The sequence below is a fragment of the Myripristis murdjan genome, chromosome 1, assembly GCF_902150065.1.
Source record: "Myripristis murdjan chromosome 1, fMyrMur1.1, whole genome shotgun sequence".
Lineage (NCBI taxonomy): Eukaryota > Metazoa > Chordata > Actinopteri > Holocentriformes > Holocentridae > Myripristis > Myripristis murdjan.
The window spans coordinates 34,996,088-35,021,338 of NC_043980.1; the positions used below are offsets into that span (position 1 = coordinate 34,996,088).

Sequence of the window (25,251 nt, forward strand, 5' to 3'; positions counted from 1 at the left end):
CTTTGTAAGACAGGACATAATACATGAAACAACAAAAGAGAGGAGCACAGGAAGAGGAGGCATCTCCAAGCATCACTGACAAGGACCAGTCCAGCACCACATCACTGACGCCAACATGATCCATCAGACGGTTAATAAGGACATCATGGTCCACTGACCAGAGCGGTCTCAGTACTGAGTAGGGAGCAGAAGCCAAAGGGGAAATTTGCAAAGATTTCATTTTGATTCATAAAAGAAATCAGTCGAGTGGATAAGACTTTTTCCAAAAGCTTTGATGAAAATGGCAACTAAGGGGTCTAAAGATGGCTTCCTTCAAAGGGGGCAAATAGTGGCACGTTTAAAATAGGAAAGAAAAAAACAATGGTGCTGGATCTCCAAGGTTTTGTTTTGAAAATAATTAAGAAGTTCTTCACATCTCTCAGAAGAATTGACTGGTTGACTAGGAGCAGCACCAATGACAGAATTTGTTTGTTGTTTGTTTTTAGCATTGTTTTTAGCAGAATTCTGGGATTGTGTCCTTGTTTAGATCAGATCAGTGAAACATATTCCTTGCTTCCTTTACAGACTGCTGATAAGTTAGAATTAAAAGGAAGCAAGGAAAACACAGAGCATAGGCCATGCAACAAACAAGCAACTGTCATTTACTCTGTTAGATTTCATTTCATTATTTTTCAACTCTTGACTGTTCTCAGTGGCAAACCGAAAGTACAGGCATACTTTCGGCAAAATTATGGGATGCCTGGGATGATGGAAAATATGTTAGAGGCTGAGATTTATGACAGTGAAAACTGTGCAGTGGCTGTGCATAATGATTATCCTCACCTCAGGAAATGGGATTTTACTACGTAAAGACAGTTTTGTCTTGCTCTCTTTCTGCCACCTCTCTACCTGCAGAGGCTGCCAAGGTCAAGGGTCATACGTCTGACTACTGCACCCTGAGCAGGGAAACATTCCTGCCACTGCTTGGTTTCTCTCTTTCTCTCTCTCTCTCTCTTTCTCACACACACACATACGTGAACTCAACCACAGGAGAAAACTTTTAACAGCAGAGAGCCAGGCGGTGCGAACATCCTGAGGAAACAACAGTCACTTCCTGTCAAATTAAGCCAAGCCAACGGCTGCTTGGGGTGATAACCGCCGCTGCTGGCTGACCACTGAGTGGCTGAAGCGGAGCACCACCTTCATGTCCATCCTCGCCCACCACAATTGTCCTCCCCACCCGTGAGACGGCGGAGTCACAAGCCAGTCACCTCCAGGACAGCCAGCAGCGCAGGGAGACCCACAAGCCCTCACCCAGCATGGGCCCTGTCCTACTGCTCATCTCCACGCTCCTGTCCAGCTGTAAGGCCCTCTGCTCATGTTATCCTCTACTTTAGGGACACTTTGAAGGGAGGGGGGTGGACTTGTCTCTAACCTGTGCTTTTTCTCCTTTTTCTCTTTTTTTCAAGACTTCCATTCAGGGAGAACGATTGATGTGCCGACAAGTAAGTATAATGTGTTTTCTGATCTGCTGGGATTTTCCTTTTGTGCAGAGATGTTTCAAGAACCTATTGGGTAACGGTGCAGAGCTGTCTTTAGGAATAACCACAACAGAATAAGGAGGACAAGCTTGTTACTGGTTTGGTTTGGTTTGGTTTATTTGGACCTCTCTCTTAGCTCATTGGTTTAGAGTCCACATAATGGAGGGATGGTGGAGTTTAAAAAATATAAAGGGACAGTGCCTATAGTGTACAATTGCTTTACCTTCCACACAGAATTAAATTAAAGAATTAAAATTATAAATTCAAAGCACTACACAGCAAAGACTCTCCATCTGAGCAAGTCATTAATCTCATTCAGTGTTATAATATCTTGCTTTTCTTAAAAGAGCTAGAAAATCCTGCCAGCGGGATGAGATAAGCCCACTTGTTTTCAACACAGCTTCATTTGTTTCAGGCACTGAAAAAACAAGGCAGATCAGCTGTCCAGTATCAAGAAAATGACACTTGATTCAAGAAAATGGTGGCAACACGATGATTAGCATCAGAAACACACAGGATTATCTCATCCCACTGGCAGATTTTTTTTCACTTGTTTGAAGAAAAACAAGATTTTAAGGCTGAATATGAGACTAAATGACTTGATATTCTGGACATTTTTAGCAGTGTATTCTGCTCACTTCACTACTGTACACTGAGTTGAACAGGTTCAATTTTAAGCTTGACAATCACTAATCACAGCTGTGAGTCACTAATATGAGCTAATACTGAAATAGTCTTGCACAGTGGAAACACTCCTGGATCTTATCAGTGTTTTTTGGCTCACTGGAGTCTGGTACCATGGAAAAGCTATGTTGGAAAGTTTTGGGAGTTTGTCTGTTAGTAGAGTCACACACCTCCTTGTCCTCTTGAGTTCATTGGTGACGGACAGGAATGACTCAGCTAGGCAGGACCAGCGCTAGTGGAAATGGAGGAGTTATCTGGCTCTGGCCCAAATGAGAATGTCTGAGGTGGAAGTTTGACCCCTATTTTGGAGGGTGCACTTGTCAGTGGTTTTATGGTTTGATTTTTGATGCGTTTCCTCTTTCTTCTTATCCTTGCAGTTGTTCTTCCATTAAACTCAAGCATTTTGGAAACCAGTTGTTAACAAAGGGAGAGGTGCAAAAGCAATGTTCATTTAAGAACTGGGAGTGGTTATTTTATGTAACTTTTTTTTCCCCTCAAAATTAAGAGGGATGTAATTATATTTGGGAAAAAGGCTTATTCATCCTCAAATTTCTGTTGTATCTCTCGTTTCTTTGGTTCTACCTATGTTATATGCTCAGGATGTAATCGTCACGACTCATATTCAGTGCCCACAACCAAACTCTGCTCTCCATTCTTGCTTCGTCTCATCGTTAGCCATGTGAGGTCCTGTTAAAAGATGCTGGGTGTGGGCCAGACACAGGTCTCCAGAGAGGCCTGTTGGTTTTACATAGTGCTTTTCCTTCCCTTTTTTTCCGGGGGGGTATTGGTGTACAGCTGCTTTCTGTTTCTGGCCACATGCCGTGAAACTAATTCAGCAATAATATTTTTTTGTCTCCTTTAAAAGTCTGTGGTTTTGTGATACTTGAAAAGGAAAAGATTGTCCTAAAAGACAAAGATGTTGATTCTAGATTTGTGTGCATGAGCAACCTTCTATACGCTGAATCCAGCTCAACTGAACATTGTACTGTCGACAGAGATGTGTGGTTTGAGGATGTAAAAGTTCAAAGATTATTGAGTAACTAAATCCCAAACCTCTGTATCTGTGAAGTCTGATCTCTATTGGTGAAAAGCAGGGTGCCTGGTCTTTAGTGGAAGTTGATTTCACCACCATCAACTTCCACCAAGATCCAAGACCAGGGACCCTACTTTTCACCATCAGAGATGTTTGGGAAAGAGAACATGATGCAAAAGCAAGTAAATGGCTTCCTTTATGGCTGCTCAGAGAGTACACATCAGTTTATAATCTGGACCAAAAAAAAAAACAAGTTGATACTGAGCTCTGATTTCGAATTCTCTCAAACTCCACCCCAGCATTCACAATAAGAAACATCACCCTGGCCATCGAGCCCAACACTGATGTGATTCGGGACACCAACGTAACTGTGAGATGCAAAGCCATCGTCAGCAGCTCAGGGGAACAACCCTTGAGTCGCTCTTACACCATTTATAAGGACAGCTACGAGGTGTACACCAAGACCACCAGCAGCTCCGAGGATCTGCTCTACCCGCTGCCCCAGGCCAGAGTCTCCAATACCGGCAAATACAAGTGCAAGATCGACATTGAGGGCAGGCAGATGGTCAGCAATTCGAAGAAGCTCACAGTCACAGGTTGGTTGGTTTCTTTGGATGTTATCAAGCCTTGTAGGGTACGTGACTGTGGTCATCTGTGATAGGAGGAATGCCAAGTTGAGATGTCACTTGTGAGGGGTTTTATTCCAAGAGAAGATACTGAACTTTTTTGAAAATAAATGCCAGCTCTACCAAAGTAATTCCCAGGATCAAAGTAAATCTAAGTTAAAAGTTGTTTTGCCTATCTGTCAGCAGGGTATCTCAAGAGCTCATCAACGAATTTGCATGAAATTTGGTTCCTTTGGTGGAGCAACCAATGATCAGATTTTAGCAGTGTTGTTTTAGGCAGCCCTAATCAAAGAGCTAAAGGAGGTAGAGGCTTTTGTCCAAATCCAGAACGTATGTCTGCTGGGTCAAAACATTCATTAAACGTAAGGTTTAAGCAATAGAATGATGCAATTTTACATACAACAGCAAGTTGGAGAATTGTTCGGCATTGTCAGAGGTTTGTACTCCCCAAACACTTCCCATTTAGTTGATTGCATACAAATTAGTACAGTTTTAGATAATAGATCAGTTGTTGCTTTTTTTGACATTTCACTAAAGCATCCATATTCCTATGTTTCCAGGCTTGTCAAGACCCATGTTCCACATCAACAAGGGTGTGGTCACTGAGGGAGAAGAGGTCACGGCCAGATGTGCGGCCCCTCAAGAGACGGGCTCCATTTTCTTCTATTTCTACGAGGACTCCAAGGAGATCGTCGAGGAACGAGTCAGCTCCAACCAGGCAGAGGTCAAGCTTCGTTTCAGCAGTGCCGGCATCCGCAGAATTCACTGTGACTACACCGTCTTAATAACACCAGACTCCATCAAGTCCAGCGAAAGCAACATCGCCACAGTTTCAGTCAAAGGTACGCTGTTCCAACAAAGCTGCCTTTGAAATTTCTATAACTTTCAACACCCAACACCTGTTTTTCATCATCTCAGTCCTTCTCCACATATTTTGTCTCCTTAGAGCTTTTCATCACACCGGTTCTTGAAATTTTCCCTGAATACAACATCTACGAAGGGGACCGACTCGATATCTCCTGCACCATCAGGAATTCTCCGTACTCCTCTCAAGCAGTCAACCTCTTCCTGAGCCAGGGGACCCAGCTGCTCAGCAATGGAAACTCTAAAGTCAACTACAGCATGATTGCACTGGCAAAGGATTCTGGGGAGTTTGAGTGCAGATTAGAAATGGGAAACGTTGTGAAAGTCGCCACAAAAATGGTTTCAGTGACAGGTAAATGGATTGGAGACAGATAGGGTTATTGTAATAATTGTTGTTCATTGTCAATATGGTGTAGAGCTTACCATGCAGATGACTTCTGATTTTATTTTTCATTTGGGTCCACAGAGCTGTTTTCAGTGCCCACACTCACCATGTCTCCTGCTGAGGTCTTCCCAGGGGATGATATGAGGCTAACTTGCAGAAGTGAAAACCACGCTTCCGAGAGGCTCCACAGGGACGAAGTGACTTACACTATTTATCCGCTGGAAAGCCATCTGAGCGCCAGCAGGCAGGCTGGAGTATTCTCTGGCAAAACCCTGCTGTATGATTTCAACTATACCTGCACAGCCCAAGCCAAGGGCATCGTGAAGCGCAGCCGAATCCTAACCGTTCGCCCCAAAGGTAAGCCTACTTGATACTGTTTTCAGTGCTTCGACTAGAACGCTCTCGATTTCAAAGCAAATGTATGGGTGCAGATTTCGAGACACAGATAAAGAATGGGTTTACTTTAAGAATTTGACTCACTTGGATTATTCACTAGAAGTTAGTGAGACCTCGAAGCATTTCTCCCTTCCAAGTGCTTCTTTTTCACCTTGTGTTCTACTTGTGCATCTGAAGGCAAGTACTTACATTTTTTTAATGCAATTCTTCAGGGTCCCTTTCCATTTTGCTTTTGAAGTCCCATTGAAATGGAAAAAGCTGTAATATATATACATTTACAAATAAATGCCAACAAATTTTAGTTTCTTGTATTCTTATATCAAATTACCATTTCTTTTTCCTCTTTGAAGACACTGTACTTTCAGAATTGAACTCATGCTGTACCAGTTGGTGTAAATCAAACAATTCCAGCAAGTAAAACCATGAGGGATTTTTGAACAATCCCACCTTTCTGTCATGCTTTTCTGACCCTATTATTGATATCCCATTGACTGATACGTTTGATCAATCCAATGTCATGTCCCACAGTTCCAACAGTGTGAAGAAATTTAAAGTAGGATACTTATATCATGCAAACTTAAAGCTGTTTTTTTTTTTTTTTTTTTTTTTTTTAACCAGTCAGAACCCATTCATCAGTCCCCTAGTCTTTCTTGATGATTGCACTCTGTCATTTCTGCATGTGTGTATATCTTCCCATGACCATGCAATTAAAACTACTTCAGTAAGACATTAAAACCAGACTCTGGTTGAATTAATTAGTTAGATTCCTGTTTTTAAAATTTAACAAGATGTTCTCAAAATGCTGTTTCATGGTGACTTTAACATTCAAATGTGTTAATTTTTTCCAATTCTTACTTTCCCCCTCAGTCTCTGTCTCTCAGCCGAAAATTTCATTGTTGGGCAAAGTGATTGTGGGAAGGCCATTCGAGATCCGGTGCCAGTCGGACAGAGGCAGCCTGCCAATAAACTACACCCTGTGGAGGAAAAACAACTGGTTGAACACCACCACCGTCAAGCTGCCCGATGAACAAGCCGTGTTCACCATCACCATCCAGCGGTCTGATGAAATAAGCCAGTTTATGTGTGAGGCACAAAACAATCTGCATGCAAACGGCATACTGAGCAAAAGCCTCAATGGCACCGTTACAGGTAATTTTGGCTATATTTGTCTTGATTTCACACTGAGCTCAGAGCAACACTATTCCAGTGTCTCAATATGTTCACATGCTAGAGTTAAAGGAGTGCTTCACCCAAAAGCTTTGTATTTTTTATCATATATACAACCAGAGGGCTGTTAAATATCTGGTGAAGAAAGTTTTAATCACATGCACAGTTGACTCTCAGTTTGACTCTCCATTCATATGTTCAGCGTGTCCCAAACCAATGTACTTATGGTAAAAAATCACTAAACAAACCACTTCCAGAAAATGCTCAGATGTGCTAACACCTTGCACATTAACTGAATACCCGCCTCCAGCTTGTTGATTGGCCAGGACTACATGATACAAAATAAATACCTTTTGGGTTAATTACTCCTTTAATTCAACACTTTTAGATAGCTGTAACAGCCACTCTAAAGTCATATCAGCTCCACAAGTGAGCAAATGATCAAATCAAAATGTAACATAAAATTTGCTGGGTTATTAAAAGCAATGATCACTGCTTTTAATTAAACTTTTAAACAATACTGAGAACTACTTTTTTTCCTGCAATATTCTTGCAGGGACAGAGCATGTACTGATGAAATTTCCCTGTAATACTTGCAACTTTGCTCTGAAAATGTTTATAAAACCAGCAAGGGTCACTGTGAAGTTTCAGACCATGTAGTGTTTAAAAGGATCAGTGTTTAAAGGAGACAATGTTGGCGCTGCTCATACCAATGTCACAGAAATGCTCATCTCATCTGTTTTCCGCCTAGTTCCTCTGTCGGATCCAAAGCTGACCGTCAACCCCAGCTTGGCAGACATTGCAGAGGGAGACCACATCCACCTGAACTGTGCAATTAGAGGTACATGGCCGGTCACCTTTAAGTGGTACCGCACTGGAATTGCCCAGCCACTGTACACCACCACCTCCAAGCAGACCAGCATGGATTTCCAGATCCCCAGCCTGGGCAGCCAGGACAGCGGCACCTACTACTGCGAGGCCATCAATGATGCTAACAACCTCGTCCGCAGCCCATCAGTCACCATAGAGGGTGAGATGACGTGCATTCATGCTTTCACTCACATGTTTTTAAGGCAGCAGTGCAGTTTAGTTAGCAGGGACACCGGGGCTCAGGCGTCCACCCAGCTAAAGTGTCCTTGATTGAGGGCCTGAGCCCCTGCTTGCTACAGGGCTTCCACGCTATTGTTGACCTCTGACCTCCTTGTGAAAAGAGCAAGCACAAAGATGCGCTTTTCTCCTTCAGGGATCAATACAGTTATCACAAATCATATATTACTTAAAGGAAAAATGCACCCTAATGGCATTCAAAAATTTAGAAAACAGTTATTTTATGATAGATCTTGTATATCTGCGTCCATTTTTATTTGTTCCCTCCACTAAAAAAGTGAAACCTGCGGCAGGGTTATGTGTTTGACCCTGTCTTTCTGTCAGTCAGCCGAAAAACTAAAAAAAAAAAAAACTGGACAGCTTAGCACAAAACTTGTCAGGAAGGTTGGTCACGGGCCAGTGAGGAAGAGTAAATTTTCGGGCAAATCAACCTCAAGGGGGTGTGGCATTGGGTGGGGCTTAGCATAAACAGGAACCTAGTTTCTTAATAGATTCATGTAACAACATGAAACCTGGCAGGGAGGTTGGTCATGGGTCAAGGCTGGACTCGCCAACTTCCCCCACTGATGGACTGAAAGGGGCAGATCCTATGAAAACAAGAATTGCCGAATTGGGTGAAAGGGGGAAATGGGGGTGGGGTTTTGGCACAAACAGAGCCATAACATTTAGATGCGCTCTACTGAGTGCCTTCTTTTTTGATGATGCAGTTTTTCCTGTGAATAACTGTCTAGAACAACCACAAGCTGCGTTTTAAGTGAGGGACTGGGCCAGTCTGAAACTGTCACTGCCAGTTAAATGCAACAAGATCAGGGGCATTCTTTGTGGAGTTGTTGAAAAGCATTCTGGGAAATGTATGAAATCACTAACTTAAAGTGGGGCATTACATTTACCGCATAGTCTAGGATTGGTGTTTAAATGTTAAAAATATGGTGGTGGTACTCTGTGCTCCTGAAATGTCTCCAGAAAAACAAGCCAATCAGAACAGCTTATTTACTGAATTAACCAAAAACTGAACCATTAACTTTTACTGCACCTGCAAACTCACTCTTGAATATTTCAAATTGCCACTGGTCACGGAATTTCTGGAATATCATGAAATCCTAAGAGCGCCTTTACATGTGCAACTTTCTGTGAAGCTTAGCTGCGTTGGAGTTCTACAGGAAAACCACTGAATAAAAATCATAAGTTGAGTTTGCAGCATCATTTTGAACTTTCAGGATGAGTTTGATGCCGCAAAAGTAAAAGTTTGGGTTCTCAATAAATTTTGTGGTAAAAGTTGATGTAATGTGAAGGTCATTTCAAAGAAATTTCAAATATGTGACTTGTTCATTATCACCTACTTCCCATGAAGCAGGTGATAATTACAATGGAGTGTTACCACTAAAATGAAGAAGGATGATTTTCTCTCCCTGGAGGAATGAGGAGAGAGTAGAAAGGATTGAGTGCTGTTCAGGAATCCACCAAACCTTTCTCTCTTTCTAACAACCCCTCTCTCTCTCTTTCTCTCTGCAGTGCACATGGCGATGTGGAAGAAAGCTGTGATCGTGGCGGCTTGCCTGCTGGTGGTGGCGGTGCTGGTGCTGCTGTTAGTGCTGCGCTTCAAGGCCAAGAGAGGTAGAGAGACCTACAGTCCTCCAGCAACACAGGCCTCTCATGTCTAACTATGTATGAAAACCAAGCCTCACCCTCCTCCTACCCCCTTTCCTCTCTCGTTTATCACCTCTTCTCTCTTATTGTAGGTAAAAGAGAGGCGGCTGCTGAATTGTCAGTGTGAGTTGGCTTGCCTCCTTGCTTCCTCTGAATATGATAGATGTTGTAGACAAGTTAGTGACAGTCTATCTAGTTTTATTCAGCTGGTTTGGAGGGTTAATGGTCATGGTCGCGTCATGTTTCCATTTTTTTTTTTTTTGTGGGAATATTTAGATGGAGAATTAAAATATGTCAGCGTTAGTTCTATGCTTTGAGATCGATCACTACTTTGCCGCTGCCCAAGTTGACTGTATTTTCACCATTTCTCAGAAAGCCTTCAAGCCCTAAATCAGATGACTCTTTCGCTGTGAATCTAATCCACGACAAAGAGGTTTATAACGCAGCCACAGGTAGCTTGGTTTTACTACTCTCCTGTGTACCACTGACTGTTGTCTGAAGTCGTAACTTTAACAGCCATTAGGCACCGGTATCAATACTTCCCTCGCCTCAAAAGCCGTAGCATGTTTTGTGTTGTAGCCATAGCAACCCATACTCACTCCCATAATACATGTTGTAATCTGCATGCATTGCGTTGTAGTCACCCGTCTTTGTCTTATTGTCCGTGCTGCTCTCCAGGTGTACATATCCTACATGTGTGGATGTTGACGTGCAGGCACAGAGGACACGTCTTTGTCTGAGGGCGATATTTTTGTGTGTTTGCATGTATGTGTTGCTAAATATGTACAGCAGAGGCCGATAAAATAGGATGTTCCTAGACCGCAGCTGTTGTTGGTCTCCAAGCCAAAGTAAACACACAGCACACAGGGTAGAGAGCAGTGTGTTTGTGCAGGCAGAAACCACTGAATAGCTGAGCTCATGGCACTGATTGGTGGTCAAGTGTTGCAAACAACTGCTTAGAGCGCCCATTATCATCTTCTTCCAGACGCAGCATCACGCTATGATGGCACAGAGGGGAGAGTGACCAATTGGACGCGAGATAGTGTGGCATCACTTCCTGCTGACATCAGCAACAGGAGCAGCTACAGTATCCAGCCACAGTGTAGAGAAGCCCTGCAGTGGGAGGGACATGAAATAATAAAACAATAAACTGTTTCAAAAGGAAAAAAAAAAAAAAAAAACTTTCCAAGCATGAATGGAATAAAGCAAAGCAAAGAACAAATTGGAGCCGAGACACACGAGTGGCAGTGATCCTGTATTTTTTAAATACAGAAATGGATGACCAAAGTTTGGGATTTGGATATTTTCCTCACTGCTTGGCTTTCCTCTCTGAGAGCACCAAATGTAAAGGAGGGGCTTGTTGCAACAAGACATAAACCAAGACCTGTTGTTCCCTCTCCCCTCCTCCTGCACTCTAAATGGGCCTTTCATTTTATAATTATTAATCAACATTACTTTCTGTGTCCTTTGTTTCTTCATCCAGCATGTCCGTCTGATTGCACATCCTTTATTGTTGCAACTACTCTTTTTGTCTGATGTGCAATTTTTTTTTTTTTTTGACCAACTGATTTGTATATACATTTTATCACCATCAGTAGAAATGTGTGTATATATTTGTGGTTGATCCCTTGCTGATTGGAAGAAGCACTTGTAGAATAAAGAAGTTGGTTTTATTTAGCAGTGTGTCAGTACCATTTATTTTGCTCAGGCTACAGTAGGTCTATATTCCTCTGCTATATTCATGGTCATATAGGAAGAATCCAACACATGCAAAAATCCAAGCTCATGTTTTCTATAACGTTTGTGTTCATGTCACACAATGGTCTGGTTGGTGTTGTAACCATAAGCACACATCCAAGGCAGGATTGCCAACACAACACAAAGTTGAGACTCATTTTCTAAAAAGGAATGCACAAGAGAAACTTCTTGAAAATTTGAAACAATGGAGTCTCCCAGAAACTTCCTATGTTGGCACGCAGCATGTTGGAGAAAGGAGGAGGCGGGGGCGGGGGCGGGGGGTGGGGATTTGGTGGAATGAACTGGGGTGAGGCTTGTTTTGTTTGAGGCCAGGCGAGCTTGAATGCGTGCAGCAGGTGGAGGAAATTAATGACTTAAACTCTGTGTAAGATTACATTAAGGAATGGGAAGTTGCAGTGGGAAATTGTTTTTGCCAGTACGTATTGTGCAGCTGCTGTTGAATCAACAGTGGCCTATTGTGCTTAAGGCAGTGGAAGATTTCTGCAGCCCGTTGTTGCTATTTTCGTGGTGACGGCTATACAGCGTCCACTATGGGCCTTAAAGCAGACGTCTGCTGCACCAAAAGTGTCCAAATCTAAGAACAACAAGGGAGATCCACCCATCAGTCTCTCTGTTATCTCTCTATTTATGAGTCTTTGCTTCAATAATTCACGAGACATATTAATCATATAAGAATTAAGAGGCGGTATTCACTGAGATATCAGGTGATTTATCACTCTACAATTTGCAATTTGTTTTACCTATCAAGGTATGTTTGCATTGTCATTCCTGCAGATTCTTTGAGGCTACATAAAAATCTGGACTGCTCTTTTGAATTGCGTTATAAGGTGTGACCTAATGTCCATCTGTGTCTGTCTCGCAGTGAGGGTGGATAAAGCAGTGACCAGCGTGTGGAGCGAGCGACCGGCCAATGCAGGTGAGTCACACAAAGGCGTTGGGTGGATGCTATGACCCAAGAGGGTATGCATGTTTTAGCAGGGATGGAGCCGGTGGGAAACAGCCCCCACTGAGCTCCACAGAACCACAGTGCAGCTTCACAGACCAAGTTTCACAGCTTCATGATGTTTTTTGTAGGAGTTAAAATCCACTGTAAAGTCCAGTGGATCTGTTAAAGGAGGACAAAGAAAGTAGTGACGAGAATACCTTAGATTTAATTCAGATAAATAGAAGTAACACAAGTGTGCTAGTGTGTGTGTGTGTGCACGTTATGGAGATTTTTATTCATGTACTTGATGCAGCCAGCGACGAGGAGAGCAGTGTGGCATCCAGTGAGCCTGACGTGGAGTACACCGAGGTGGTTCATCCTCAGCCAGCAGATCCTGCCAGAGGTGACACACACACTCACACACAGTCTCCAAGTCGAGATTCTTTTCTCACCCTCTTATCTGTTACTTTCATAACCTTTTGTCACCCTATTTCTTATTATCCTGCATATTCTCCCCTTCCATTCCATATCTGCTTGCCAAATCCAGTTTGCTTTGCTTTGCTGACATTCCTTTATTGTTGATAAGACAGAGCAACATTTCCTGGGAGGGGCCTAATTGCCTATAATTAAGATGTCTCCAGGTTGCTGTAACTGTAGTGATAGGGCTTTCAGAAACATCGCAGCGCATATAAACAGGAAGGGCTGAGCTAATTGCCAGGGTGCTTGCTGATACCAGCCCCTTCTTCGTTATGGTCTTATGCTCAAGGTCTCTGTGGGGCTGGACATGGCAGATACGCTCTGTGACAATCGCCCGCTTTACTGGGAATCAAACGAATAAACAGCATCTATAGATGCAGCGTGCAACTGTCTTTTGGTGTTAAAGTCGGCTAATGTTTTGATGTGTCACTTTTGAATCCAATAGTTCCACTGAGGAAAGGCACAGACACTGTGTACAGTGAGCTCCAAAACTCTCCACAGGGTGAGTGCAGCGTGCTACACTTCTGGATCACACTGATTGTCCTTTCCCAAGATGAGAACTTGCATTACTCACGACGTCTTTCTATAGCCAGAATACCAAAGGTATATCCTGTTCCTGCTCGCAGGAACTTCCTGTTATTAGAGCCCAAGCCAAACGTTGGACGTATCTATCAAGTAGTCCACTGGGGACATACTGTTCCCTATTCAGTGGTGACAAAGGATCCTTGCTTGTTTAGAAGTATGCATTTCTGTCTCACTTACTCAGCTGGGATATTCTGAATAGCAGGGATTAGACCTAGCAGGGATGCAGGGATGAGACCTTTCGGCACCCTGTGCTCTCTGAAAGGCAATCAAGGAACAAGTGTTTGAGTCGGCACGGCAACGTCATCAACTGTCACATGACTAATGAATAACTCATAGGCCTCTAGCCAGCCAGCTCACCACTCAAAACTGTTAGGATGTAGATAAATGAATGGACAGGACACGCTAAACCTTTGTTGCTCTTCCTACAGGTGCTGCTGACCATCATGACTATGTGAGTATTATGTCTCCCTTGTTATTATTTGAAAGTCACAATGAACAGCTTTTGGAGAGCCCCTTGTTTCCTTAATTTGATGCGTTTCCTGTTGAAACAGGTTGCTGGAGCAGGAGGTGGTGGGGGTGGGGAGAGGGGGCAGGGGGGTTATCATGACATGACTGTTTGAAGATACTTTGTTTTCCAGGAAACATAAGTAATGGGATTTTGGTATAAAAGTGCAAAATAAATAAATGAAATGAAATGCACAAATAATTAATAAAAAAAATAATAAAATTAAATGAATAAATAAAAATGAATGAATGAATGAATGGTAATCAAAAAATAAATACATAAATATTTTGTGAATTGAAAAAGTTGAAAAGGTCATTTTTTCGTTGCATTGTGACTTAAATATAATAAGATTTATTTTTACTTATTTATTTATTTTTTTGTGGAAATCAAACAGCCCAAAGTAGCATAAGAATGTATTTTATGCCCAAGATGCATAAGCTTTGTTTTTTTTTTGTTTTGTTTTGTTTTGTTTTTAAATTATCCTTAATGTAGTTACACAAATTATAAAAGTGATATACAAAAAATAAAGTGAAAATCTCAGGAATTGCTTTTTGTTAGGTAGTGTAAATAAAGAATGTAGTGTATGAACAGTAATACAAGCAAATCTTTGTCATATTTAAGTTGCTCATGCCAAGTGAATATAGATTTGTTGCCCCTTATCAAGCAATCAAATGCTACCAATGGACTTCTTACAGGATAGCATTAGATCACGTAAGTCACTGTAGGCATACACTGAGCAGCTAAAACCTCCGTCCTCGCTGGTCACACTGACCCTCTGCAGGCCGATAATCCACAGCAGAGGGAAATGGTGCTCAGAGTTTCCAGACAAGAACAAAGGGAATTGGGCTGGGGCTTCCTTCCCTATCGCTCCAGCAGATCAGCATTGCGGCTCAGTCAAATTACCTCGAGGCCCATCTCAACCTCCACACTGTCCTCACCATGCCTTAATCACCGCTGGCCCAGACTGCTCCCCTGTGTTTGTCTGTACATGGTGTTATAGGGGCCAGGCAGGGCTATCAGCAAAACAGAGGAATTTGACATAATGAGTTAGGGATATGACATCATGATCTAAAAATGGCTGACTCTTTCATGCTCTGTATCATCATGATGAGAGATCATGCAGTGTGGTCTGAAATTAGCTTCTGTTATATACAAAGCAAGCGCCTTTATGGTTTGTCTGCACCTCAGGAAACTATGGAATAACATTTTTGCTTATTGGAAATTTTTGGTTACATGTTTGTATTATAAAAGATAGAGGGAACTCCCTTATTCTAAAATATTCCATTAGGTTTTGCACCGCTGAAATTGAGGAGATCCAACTGAAGAGGGTAAAAATATACTTAAAAACACATGCTGGGCATATGTTACACATACAGTGCCAGACTCTGGCCTATAAGCAGTACTCGAGTTGAGGGGGGATGAGGGTGGATGGTATCCCCCCTGAATTAAAATGGTCAAAATCATCCCCCCTGTAAAACTGCTATCCTCACTTTTCATCAAGTGAAAAAAATTGACCATCCCCCCTGAATTTTTTTTACAACTCGACTACTGCCTATAAGGTTGCCTCAGTGGCATTGATTAATCATTGAAATTGCATTAAAGTGGTGTTAAAATATATATAGATATATAGGATATAAACATTTCTGCTTTATTATAATGTATAATGTATTTTGACCTGTGCAGTCTTTGGTTCAGATGACGTGTGATAATTTGATGCGGGAGAAATTAATCCGCTGTCTTCAATGGGATCTGCGTTGTGTCTCAGCAGGGTTCAGTAGAGTACGCTGAGCTCAACGCTGAACAACTTGAGATCAATCACACCCAGCCAGAGGTCAACAACCAGCAGGACCTGCTAGTGCCAGTGGATTAGCACCTACCCTTTTCACCTCACATGCTGTTCTGTCTCCCTCCATCTCTTATTTTCACTTTTCAATCTCTGTCAATCATTCTGCAAGTTTTATGCCCAAGTCAGTAAGATCACTGATGTTTTTTGTCTCTGTAAATATAAGTTATCCTAATAAAGGAAACTGACAAACCCTTACTCTGACAGCTTTGTGGTTTGTGGGCATTTGAGGGCCAAATCCAGCCAAAAACACTTTGAAATAACAGCCACTGACAATGTACTATGTTTTTCTGGATGCATTTATTGTTTGCTGGTGTATTTTGCTTTTTCCTGTAGATCATTGCCAAAGTGTAGATGGTATAATGTCATGTCAAGATATTGCAGCAATTTAAGGAGGAGCCTAAAGGGCTGACAAAATATAAACAAAAATGAGCTCTGTTGCTTTCAAAGTCATGTAATTTTAATGAGCTTGTGGCATACTTTAGGGATAAAAAATGTGGCACATCTTTAGAGGGCAGAATGAAGAATTCATGAATAAAATGCACACTATGATTCAACTAAACTGCTAAACAGTTCCTCCTCGGGCAGTGCAAAAGGACTGAGTCATACTTGTTAATAAAGAAGCTTGTTTTTGTTTGATATCGCAGCTACAATGGAATTTTGTTGGCTGGAAATTAGTCTGATTACTCAGAAGTACATATTCAACTAATTACTCAAATAAATGACAGGTTTGGTTTCAGTACTTCCAAATGAAAAAAACTAAGGGTATCCTTCATGACTCACAATTTTACACTGATGTTCAACCTTGACTCAAGGAGAAATCTATTGTAGAGCTACCAGTTTCTCCATTGAAGGTATAGCCTCCGTAGATCAGAATGCAGCACAGCCACAAGACATCTTGTGTTTTGAGTCAGGAGGGCAGTAAGAAGTACAAGGTAAAGCCTGTGCTTTCATGGTTAACAAAAAGGCATTCTGGGAAACCACTAACTGATGCAGTAGAGATTGAGAGAAAGGTATGTGCATCAAGTGTTGAGGAACCAGGGCAGCCTGATAACAAGTGGGCCACTGGAACAAGACATACTTGGACTAGGACAGAGAATATCCAACTGCTGGAATGCTACTATACTAGCAATCCCAGTGAGAGAGGATACATGCAGATTATGTGGGAGCAATGGATTCTTCAAAACCCAACGCAAAGACTCACCAAGAAACAAGTGCTAGCTCAGTGTTCCACTATCCACAAACAGAAACTACTATCACAACTTGAAACTGATGAGTGTACCTCATCAATTCCATCAATTTCAGTATACAAAGTGTGTACGTGAGCGTGGCCCAGAAGGGAATTGACAGCAACACCAGAGGGGCCAAACACCGGCTTCTGGTCGAAGGAGCAGTCACTTGGGACGGCAAGGCCAGGAACACCAACTTGTGCACTGCCTTGATTGACTACAACAAAGCCTACAACTCAATGCCACACACACAGATACTGGAATGCTTGAAGCTGTACAACCTCAATACGACCTAAGAGCCTTCAACAAAAACTCGATGGGAATGTGGAGGACAATTCTCGGGGCTAACTCAAAGCTAATTGGACAGGTTAGCATCAAGTGCGGCATACATGATATGTCCCCCTGCTGTTCTGTATAGACCTAAACCCTCTCAGATCATCACAAGGAGTGTCATTGAATACCAGTTCCAAAGTGGAGCAACCATCAGCCAAATCCTCTACATGGATGACATCAAGCTGTATGCCAGGAATGAGTGAGACATCAACTCATTGATCCACATCACCTGGCTCTACAGCAATGACATTGGAATATCATTCAGACTGGATAAATGTGGTTAGGATGGTATCAAAGAGGGGCAAGATGGTCACAACTGAAGGGGCTGAACTACCAGTGGTCAATATAGCAGACATGCAGGACAATTACAAATTCTTTGGAATCCCACAGGCAAATGGAAACCATGAGGAGGCCACAAGGAGGTCAGCCACAACCAAATACCTCCATAGAGGTGAGGCAGGTCCTGAAGAGCCAGCTGAATGGACAGAACAAGAGCCGATCCATCAACACCTACGTCCTGCCCATGATCAGATACCCTGCTGGTATAATATCCTGGCCTGGCCACGGGAGGAGATAGAGGCCACTGATATCAAGACAAAGAAGCTCCTCACAATGCATGGAGAGTATCACCTCAGGTCCAGCACCTTGAGGCTGTACACTAAGCAGAAGACGGGAGGCCGAGGACTGGTGAGCGTCAAAGCCACCATCCAGGATGAAACAACAAAGATCCAGGAATACATCAGGAAGATGGCCCCCCACCTGCTAAGTGAATAGAAGGAGGAAGAAGCACTACCATGGAGGGACAGGCCCCTGCACGGTATGTGCCACCAACAGATAGAAGAAGTGGCTGATATTGAAAAAAAAATACCAGTGGCTTGAAAGGGCTGGACTGAAAGACAGCACAGAGGAACTGATCACGGCAGCACAAGAACAGGCCCTAAACACAAGCTCCATAGAGGCTGAGGTCTACTATACCAGGCAGGGCCCCAGGTGCAGGCTGTGCAAAGATACACCTGAGACAGTACAGCACATCACAGTAGGGTGCAAGATGCTGTGATGAGCCAAGAGCCAAGATCCTGTGGAACTTCCAGATCAAATTGATAAACTGGTGGTGGCTAATCAACCAGACATCGTGGTAGTCAACAAACAGCAGAAGGCAGGAGTGATAGACGTAGGGATCCCAAGACAGCAACATCAGGAAGAAGGAACACGAGAACCTCAAAAAACACCAAGGGCTGAGAGAAAAGCTAGAGAAGATGTGGGGAGTGAAGGCAACAGTGGAGCCGGTGGTAATCAGATTTCAGGGCTGTAACGCCCAAACTGGGAGAGTAGCTCCAGCAGAGTCCCAAGCTTGAAGGAGATGCAAGACCGCCCAATGGCGTGGTTGGGGAATTTTTATACAGTTAAGTCCATAAGTACTTGGACAGTGACACAATATTCATAATTTTGCCCTTGTACACCACCACAGTGGATTTAAAATTGAGTAATCAAGATGTGATTGAAGTACAGACTCTCAGCTGTAATTTAAGGGGTTGAACAAAAATATGGTATTAACTGTTTAGGCATTACAGCCAGTTTTATACATTGTCACAGTATGGACCTAACTGTATATATAAATGTTAGAGTACATGTGGTGGACTATCTTTTTGTGTAACAGCACAGATGGTGGCCCAGACTAGTTCAGTGGGTCAAACCCCAACCAGTGACTGTAACTGTTTATACTGTCTCCCCTTTGATCTTCTGCTCACCACCACACAGACAAAATCACTGAATTCTTGTTTGAGATAAGAGGATGGAGCCCCAGTACAAACACACATAAACATTTCCGTTTTTATGGCGAAGTGAGGAGTCAACGACCAGGCTCTCTAGGACAATACCATGTCTAAATCAGCACACACCCTTCAGGACCCACCCCAAATCCTGCTATGGGATGGTGCATGGAAACTGGCTGGCTGCATGCGAGCCCAGGGGCAGTTGTAGCTGCACTACTCACTATAGTGACATATTTGGTCCATGATGTCACATCCTGTCCATCTGAGGTGTCACATGTTGGAAAGAAACACGTTTAGCATGACACAGTCTCTGTTGTGGTGTTGGATAAAACATTAAAAAAAAAAATCTGAAAACATTGTAATCAATCAAATTTTACAATAGTTTATTAATGTGTGCTGTAAAACTTCCTTGTATCTTTGTATCTTTGTAAAAAGCCTACTGGTGAATTAAAATTTCTACAGCACTATGTGTGTATCTAACTCAATATTTTGTTTTTCCATGCAGCTACCACTAGAGAGCACTATAGCTCTAAGAATACAAAGCAAGGAACTCATTAGGGCCCGAGCGCTGGAACAGCGCGAAGCTCTATTGTTATTCGCTCTGCACTTGTTTTAATATTTCTTGCTGGCACATGGATTAGTCTTGTTGCAAAACCCTTTTTTTAAAAAAAAAAAAAAAAAAAAAAGTCACTTTAAGTTAGATGTCAGATAAAATTATGTTGAATAACCGTCATATGTGTAGGGCTTTTCAAAACCAAAGTTTGCTGTCATAGTAAGGCAATAAATACATATACAATAAGTACATTAATGTTAATACAACAGCAGAAAAATATGACAATAAAAGGAAAATAGGGAAAAGAGACTGTAGTTTTCCCTTTCCTATTGGATTGTTTTTCTAATAGTAGAGAACTCATTTCTTTTCTGCTTTCATTTTACGGTAGCTCAGACATATTACATAGATATGGACTAAACAGGCATTTGTATTAAAGACTTATTGCCACAGAATCTGGTTTTCATAAGTACCAAAGAAATACTACAGGAATATGTCCAAGTGCCACAGGAATTTTGCTAAGGGCTGGGCTCTGTGGGAATTATTGCTAAACTGCAATTAAGACATACAATTTATTTGGCAAATCCCACTTTTATCAACCTCTATTTCTATTTCTCTCTCACACTAGTCCAACAAACTGTATCCTACCTCACAGTTCAGCTGAAGATTGTCATAACAGCTCAAAAACTCGCAGGTTCTGATCTTGAACCCATTGACCACATCTGTCAGGGTCGCCATGGCAAACTCACTCCCACCCTGCACACGCACTGCTGTCACCGCCTCTATCAGGCAGGCCGTACCACTGCACAAGAACTAGGACCTTTAAACTTAAGGAGATCATCTTCTCCCAGGACATTTGCATGATTAACAAATGATAACTGCACTAATGCACTTTGCATTATTTTTACTGTTGCACTTCAGTTTCTGTTTATTTGTATTATTGTGATTTTCTGTGATGCTGTCTGCTTATGTTAGATGGCGTGATGCCAGACAACTGTGAATAAGGATTTCATTGTTTTATATAGTCGCCTGGTCTGAGAGATATGAGTTAAAGTGGCAAACCAACAAACAAAAAAACAGCAGGTATTTTATTCTTAATTCATCTTTATTTAAGCAGGTGGAGTCTCATTGAAACAAAAAAGCTCTCCTACCAGAGAGACCTGACCAAGCGGGCAGCATAAAACAACGAGAATACATAAAACTTAAAATATTCTATTTAGACAACTATTGGATCACTGTTGCAATGCATTAACTTGCAAACTTGTAACAAAGGAAACATGCTCAAATAATTTAAAAGCAGAAGGATGATGCAGCACTAGAACAGAGGAAGGTGACACGGTGATACTGTTCCTTTGGCAGAGCTGTTGAAAAAATATGGCAAATGTGATAAGAAATTCACACAGATATGGTGACAGCGTAAATAATATCAAACATTATCTAACAGTGTTAGTAAATATACAGTTTTATACATTGCATTGAAAAGTAACATGTTACTGACATTTTCATTAAATGTTTTGAGAAATGACATCCTTTCTAAGATGTGCTTAAAATGACAGGTCCTGTTTAAGATCTGTGGAAAAGCAAACCTTCTTTACCATGTATAGAAAACAACATATTTTTTTAAGATGTGTTGAAAATGATACATTCTTTTATGATGTGTTGAACTTGGGTCAATATGACGCAACAGATGTATTGAAATCAAATGTCATTATTAATGTGTTAAAAATCGCACATCACATCCGTTTCCAACATTGAAAATATTACAGTGGGTTGCAAAGGATACATCTTTTCTGAGAATCTTGGTTGTTTATGAAGGTGCTAATGTTGGCTATGACATTAGCATCTACATTCTTGATAATAACTCCCGTGTCAGAACTGAGGTTTCCGGTAATTGAATGTCCTCCCCTCAGTAACCTCAAGGACATCGGGGGCTTACAGTGCTAGCGTTGGCATGGAAACTGCACATGAACCCTATTTAAAATTACATTAAATGAGATGGATGTACGTCATCATCCTCTCTCTCTCTCTCCCTTTCTCTCTCCCTCTTTGCAAACATCCTTGTTAAAACCCTGTTAAGAACCAATGACTTGTCATTAGCAGAAGTCCTAACCATGTTTTATGGGGTTTTATCTGCCTCTGCGTCTATCATCCTGTCCTCCTGCATGAATTCATCCCACTTATTTGTGAACTTCCTGATATAGTCATTAGCATCATTATATAGCCACAGTCATTAGTATGCAAAATTAGATGTGTGACTTTACTTTCCTGATTGCCAGCTCTACATGTTATTGTAGTTCAGTGGAGCCCAGGAGTCCCTAAAGCATCCATGAGGATCCCTCAGGGAAAAACACAGCAGTGATTAATTTCTCCTTTGAATGCACTGGTTTGCATATTCATTCAAGCTCAAATATTTCTCTTCAGTCCTGTATTAAATTTAACTTTTCAGCAGGAAAACGTTTTTTAGTTACCTCGCCCTCTACCAGGATTTCTGTCCATATACTGACGAAATAAACAAGTGTGATACTACAGATAATACAGTTGTTTGATCATTCATAATGATGGCCATCTGCTAATGTTATAAATAACAATGTGTCCAAAATTGCCCTGCCTGATTCCGTAAAGGTCAAATAAATAAAAAGGAGCAAAGGTTTGTGTAACTCCAGTTGGTGAAGGCAATATTTGCATTTAAAATTTGCCCTTGATAGAACAAACAGATAACCTCTCCCTACAACACTAAATTTATTTTTTCACACTTTGCAGCGAGTATGCACAAGGGGTGTGGAGGCCCTCAGCACACTTCATGAGAAATGCATGTGCAGTTCATCCCCAAAATGCATTACTTTTCCATCTTATGAAAAAATAATTACTTCCCTCAGGTTCATGGTTTTTAATAATATTAATAAAAGAAAGAGAATCCTGTCCGTAAATGTACTTTCATGACAACCACAGGCTCAAACTGTCTCTCATTTTGAAATGAAATTCTTTGCTCCTTGCATTTGTCACATGACATGATGTGGCCAAACCAAGTGTGACAATGACAAACGGCTAAACCGTTGGAGGAGCAGAGCTTAGTGCTTTGTCATGTTGAAGAGTGTCAGCGGGTTATGAGAAATATAACCTGCTCTTAGAAAAGCCAGAGTGCACTTTTATATTTTTGTCTTCTTTGGAAAAAGAAAATGAAAAAAGTGTAGAAAAGCATGGGACAAGAAGCTGAGGTATGATTGTATGTAGCTGTGTTGCAAGCAGAGTCCAAATGCACAATCTATTCTTATCATAAAATGGAGCCTCAATCACCTTGTCTCAGTGAAACAGGATATTGAAACAATCTTGTTAAGACAAGGTAAATACCACTCCATGGAGTATTGCATGATGATGCGTCACCATGGCTCTTTGTTACACGCTGACATGACTAATATCAACATGTGTGTTGAACATCTCTTCACACACACAGCCATCGAGCCAGGCGGAGAGCAGTGATGTGTGGGAAACCTTTTGATGAACACGCACTTGTCTTGGCATCACTGCTCAATCAAACAGCTTTTGAGGTTTTTTTTTTTTTTTTTTTTTGGAAGACAGGATTTACTTTTACTCACTTTTCTAGTTGTTCAACTTTGGCATCATGTCCATAACAGAGTGCAAATTTCTGAGGCTGGTTCTCTTCTTACAGTCCTAAAGGCACAAGTTTCCTGCTGGTTTTGTCCCAGCCTTCCTCTTACACTTCTTATCTATTTAAGGATGACATATTTTCATGAAACCTTAATTGGATCATGTTGGATCAGGTGGTTAAAAGTAGGGCTGGATCCAAAACTTGCAGGACAGATGGGCCTTGAAGGACTGTGTTGAGAAACCCTGCTACCTTGCCAGCTAGCTTAGCAGCCAATTTTAATGGAGTGATATTAGTCATTTTCAGGTTTCCAATTTGTCACAGATTCAATGACATGAAATTCCTAATCTTGTTTTATAATGCTCAAAATAGACTGTAACATGTAGTATCACATACTGAACACACACACACACACACACACACACGTATGTATACATATACATATACATAAAATAAGTAATCAGACTATGTGTGTGTGATTGAACTAAGGTTGCTGAATTGGTCTTAGGTACCCTGCATATAAGCCAAACAAAATATCAGGAAACGTATGACTAACCACCAGGGGAGGGCTGATAATTAGGTTATTCCAAACCAACACACACACTTGCACGCCAACATAATGCCACGCCCATGTACGATCATACTGACAAATCATATTGTGTCATAGATCTGCAGGACCATCAGACATACTGACAAACCAAATACACCAGCAAACCTCCCTGACCCTGTGGCACTGTGGCGGGTTCTGTAATCACACTGTATTCCAGCCACCTAAAGGCTTCTACAGCTGCCACAACACTTTCCTGCATTCTTTAAAGGCATAACTCACCCATTTTTAAATATTTTGTATTTTTTTCATGTCCCTCTTAGCTGTTGTGTAGGACAGTATGTGCTATCTTCCTCTCATTGTTACTGAGTGCTGGATACTGGCTGGATGCTCTAAATGCTAACTGTTAGCCTCCTGCCATTGGGGTGGACTTCCCCCCAGCTAACATTCTTAAAATAAACAACTTAATCCACTCAAATTGCTAAATAATCAACATTTGAGTTTAATGATGGGTAGCAGGATTTTTACAGCCTGAGATGGCATAAAAAAGTTGGCCATTTTTAAAAATGGTCCTTGGTAGAGCTATTTTCTTGTCTGGTCTAACCTCTCTGTGCTGGTCTTCGGTTACAGCTGTGGCTGGCAGGTGTGTGATAGCAAATGCAGCAAATGTGTGTGATAGAGCACAGCGGAGAAAAAGAAGACGCCACAACATAAGCTGCCAGCTAACTTTTACAACTCTAAGGAAAGTTGCTATTTTTGTTCCCCAACATGTGTACATGTGTTCAGAAGAGACAATAAACAATAGCAAACTGAATCAAACTACTTATGTCTCTGTAGTGGCTACAGCTGCTCCGGTGTGTAGTGATACAGGAAGTGCAGAGGTTGATAACAGGAAAAATACAGTTATAACCAGTAATCTGAGCAAAACTACTAATAATATCAGCATTTTGCAGAAGGTGAGACCTGTAAAGTGATGTTAAACCGTCTTTGAGTGGATGAAGGTGGTTATTTAGCCGGGGGGAAGTCCACCTCAATAGCAGGAAGTTAACAGTTAACATTTGGAGTATCAATCAGTATCCAGCTCTCGGTAACAATGAGAGGAAGATAACAGCTACATAACAGCTGTAAAATCATATCACATTTTTTAAAACATTCTAAATGGGTGAACTGTCCCTTTAAGCTCCATCAACAACGGTTAATAAACACAGTAGCGTCAAGGCTGAGTTTACTGCAGACCCTCCGTCCTCATCCATCGCAATCAATCAAGCTTTCCAGCCCCACTGCACGGCTTCATCTCTGTTGCCAAGTCACTATTGTCTAAACATTGTCATCAGTCTTATCTGCCGTGTCCTCCCGTGACTCTGTGAGCCCTGCAAAATACACAGTCCACTGACTGGAACACCAAGTCAGCTGCTTTCCCAAATCTGCTGCCTCTTGGCACTGTCTCCCCGCTTTTATCTCCCCTGCAATATGCCTAAAATAATTTCAAGTCTAATTCTCTCTGCCTGGACAAAAACAGTTTAAATATTTCCTTCCTATCACCTAACGCCTTGTTTGCTCTCCATTGCTACTGCTTGATGCAACAGTACTTTTGTGGTGATTAAGCCGACCTCAGGTGTAACATCCTTGAAAACAACTTTTTTTAACACCCTGACAAACTATGTGTGAATCTAATTCAATTTCCAACCCCACTG

At 41.7% G+C, this 25,251-nt stretch overlaps 1 protein-coding gene across 11 annotated transcripts; it reads left to right on the forward strand.

Moving 5' to 3' along the window:
• Positions 1–1,151: 1,151 nt before the first annotated feature.
• pecam1b (platelet and endothelial cell adhesion molecule 1b) lies at positions 1,152–15,718 on the forward strand. Of its 11 annotated transcripts, none has more exons than XM_030062011.1 (16): positions 1,152–1,341; positions 1,449–1,484; positions 3,537–3,833; positions 4,424–4,705; positions 4,810–5,079; positions 5,194–5,469; positions 6,376–6,657; positions 7,427–7,705; positions 9,295–9,396; positions 9,522–9,552; positions 9,802–9,881; positions 12,050–12,103; positions 12,426–12,515; positions 13,035–13,091; positions 13,603–13,625; positions 15,445–15,718. In XM_030062011.1, the coding sequence occupies exons 1-16, from the start codon at positions 1,299–1,301 to the stop codon at positions 15,547–15,549; spliced, it is 2,307 nt and encodes a 768-aa protein (XP_029917871.1). In that variant the 5' UTR covers positions 1,152–1,298; the 3' UTR covers positions 15,550–15,718. The 11 variants fall into 11 exon arrangements, with proteins under 11 accessions (XP_029917871.1, XP_029917887.1, XP_029917895.1 ...); XM_030062018.1 differs by having other exon boundaries at positions 1,153–1,341; positions 15,448–15,718; XM_030062027.1 differs by lacking the exon at positions 13,035–13,091.
• The last annotated feature ends 9,533 nt before the right edge of the window (positions 15,719–25,251 follow it).

Excerpts from the sequence above, each read along its gene's own strand:
- pecam1b (XM_030062011.1), top strand. The coding sequence starts at position 1,299 with ATGGGCCCTGTCCTACTGCTCATCTCCACGCTCCTGTCCAGCT. Across the intron at positions 5,470-6,375 it reads CCTAACCGTTCGCCCCAAAG|TCTCTGTCTCTCAGCCGAAA; the intron begins GTAAGCCTACTT and ends TTTCCCCCTCAG. Across the intron at positions 9,397-9,521 it reads GCGCTTCAAGGCCAAGAGAG|GTAAAAGAGAGGCGGCTGCT; the intron begins GTAGAGAGACCT and ends CTCTTATTGTAG.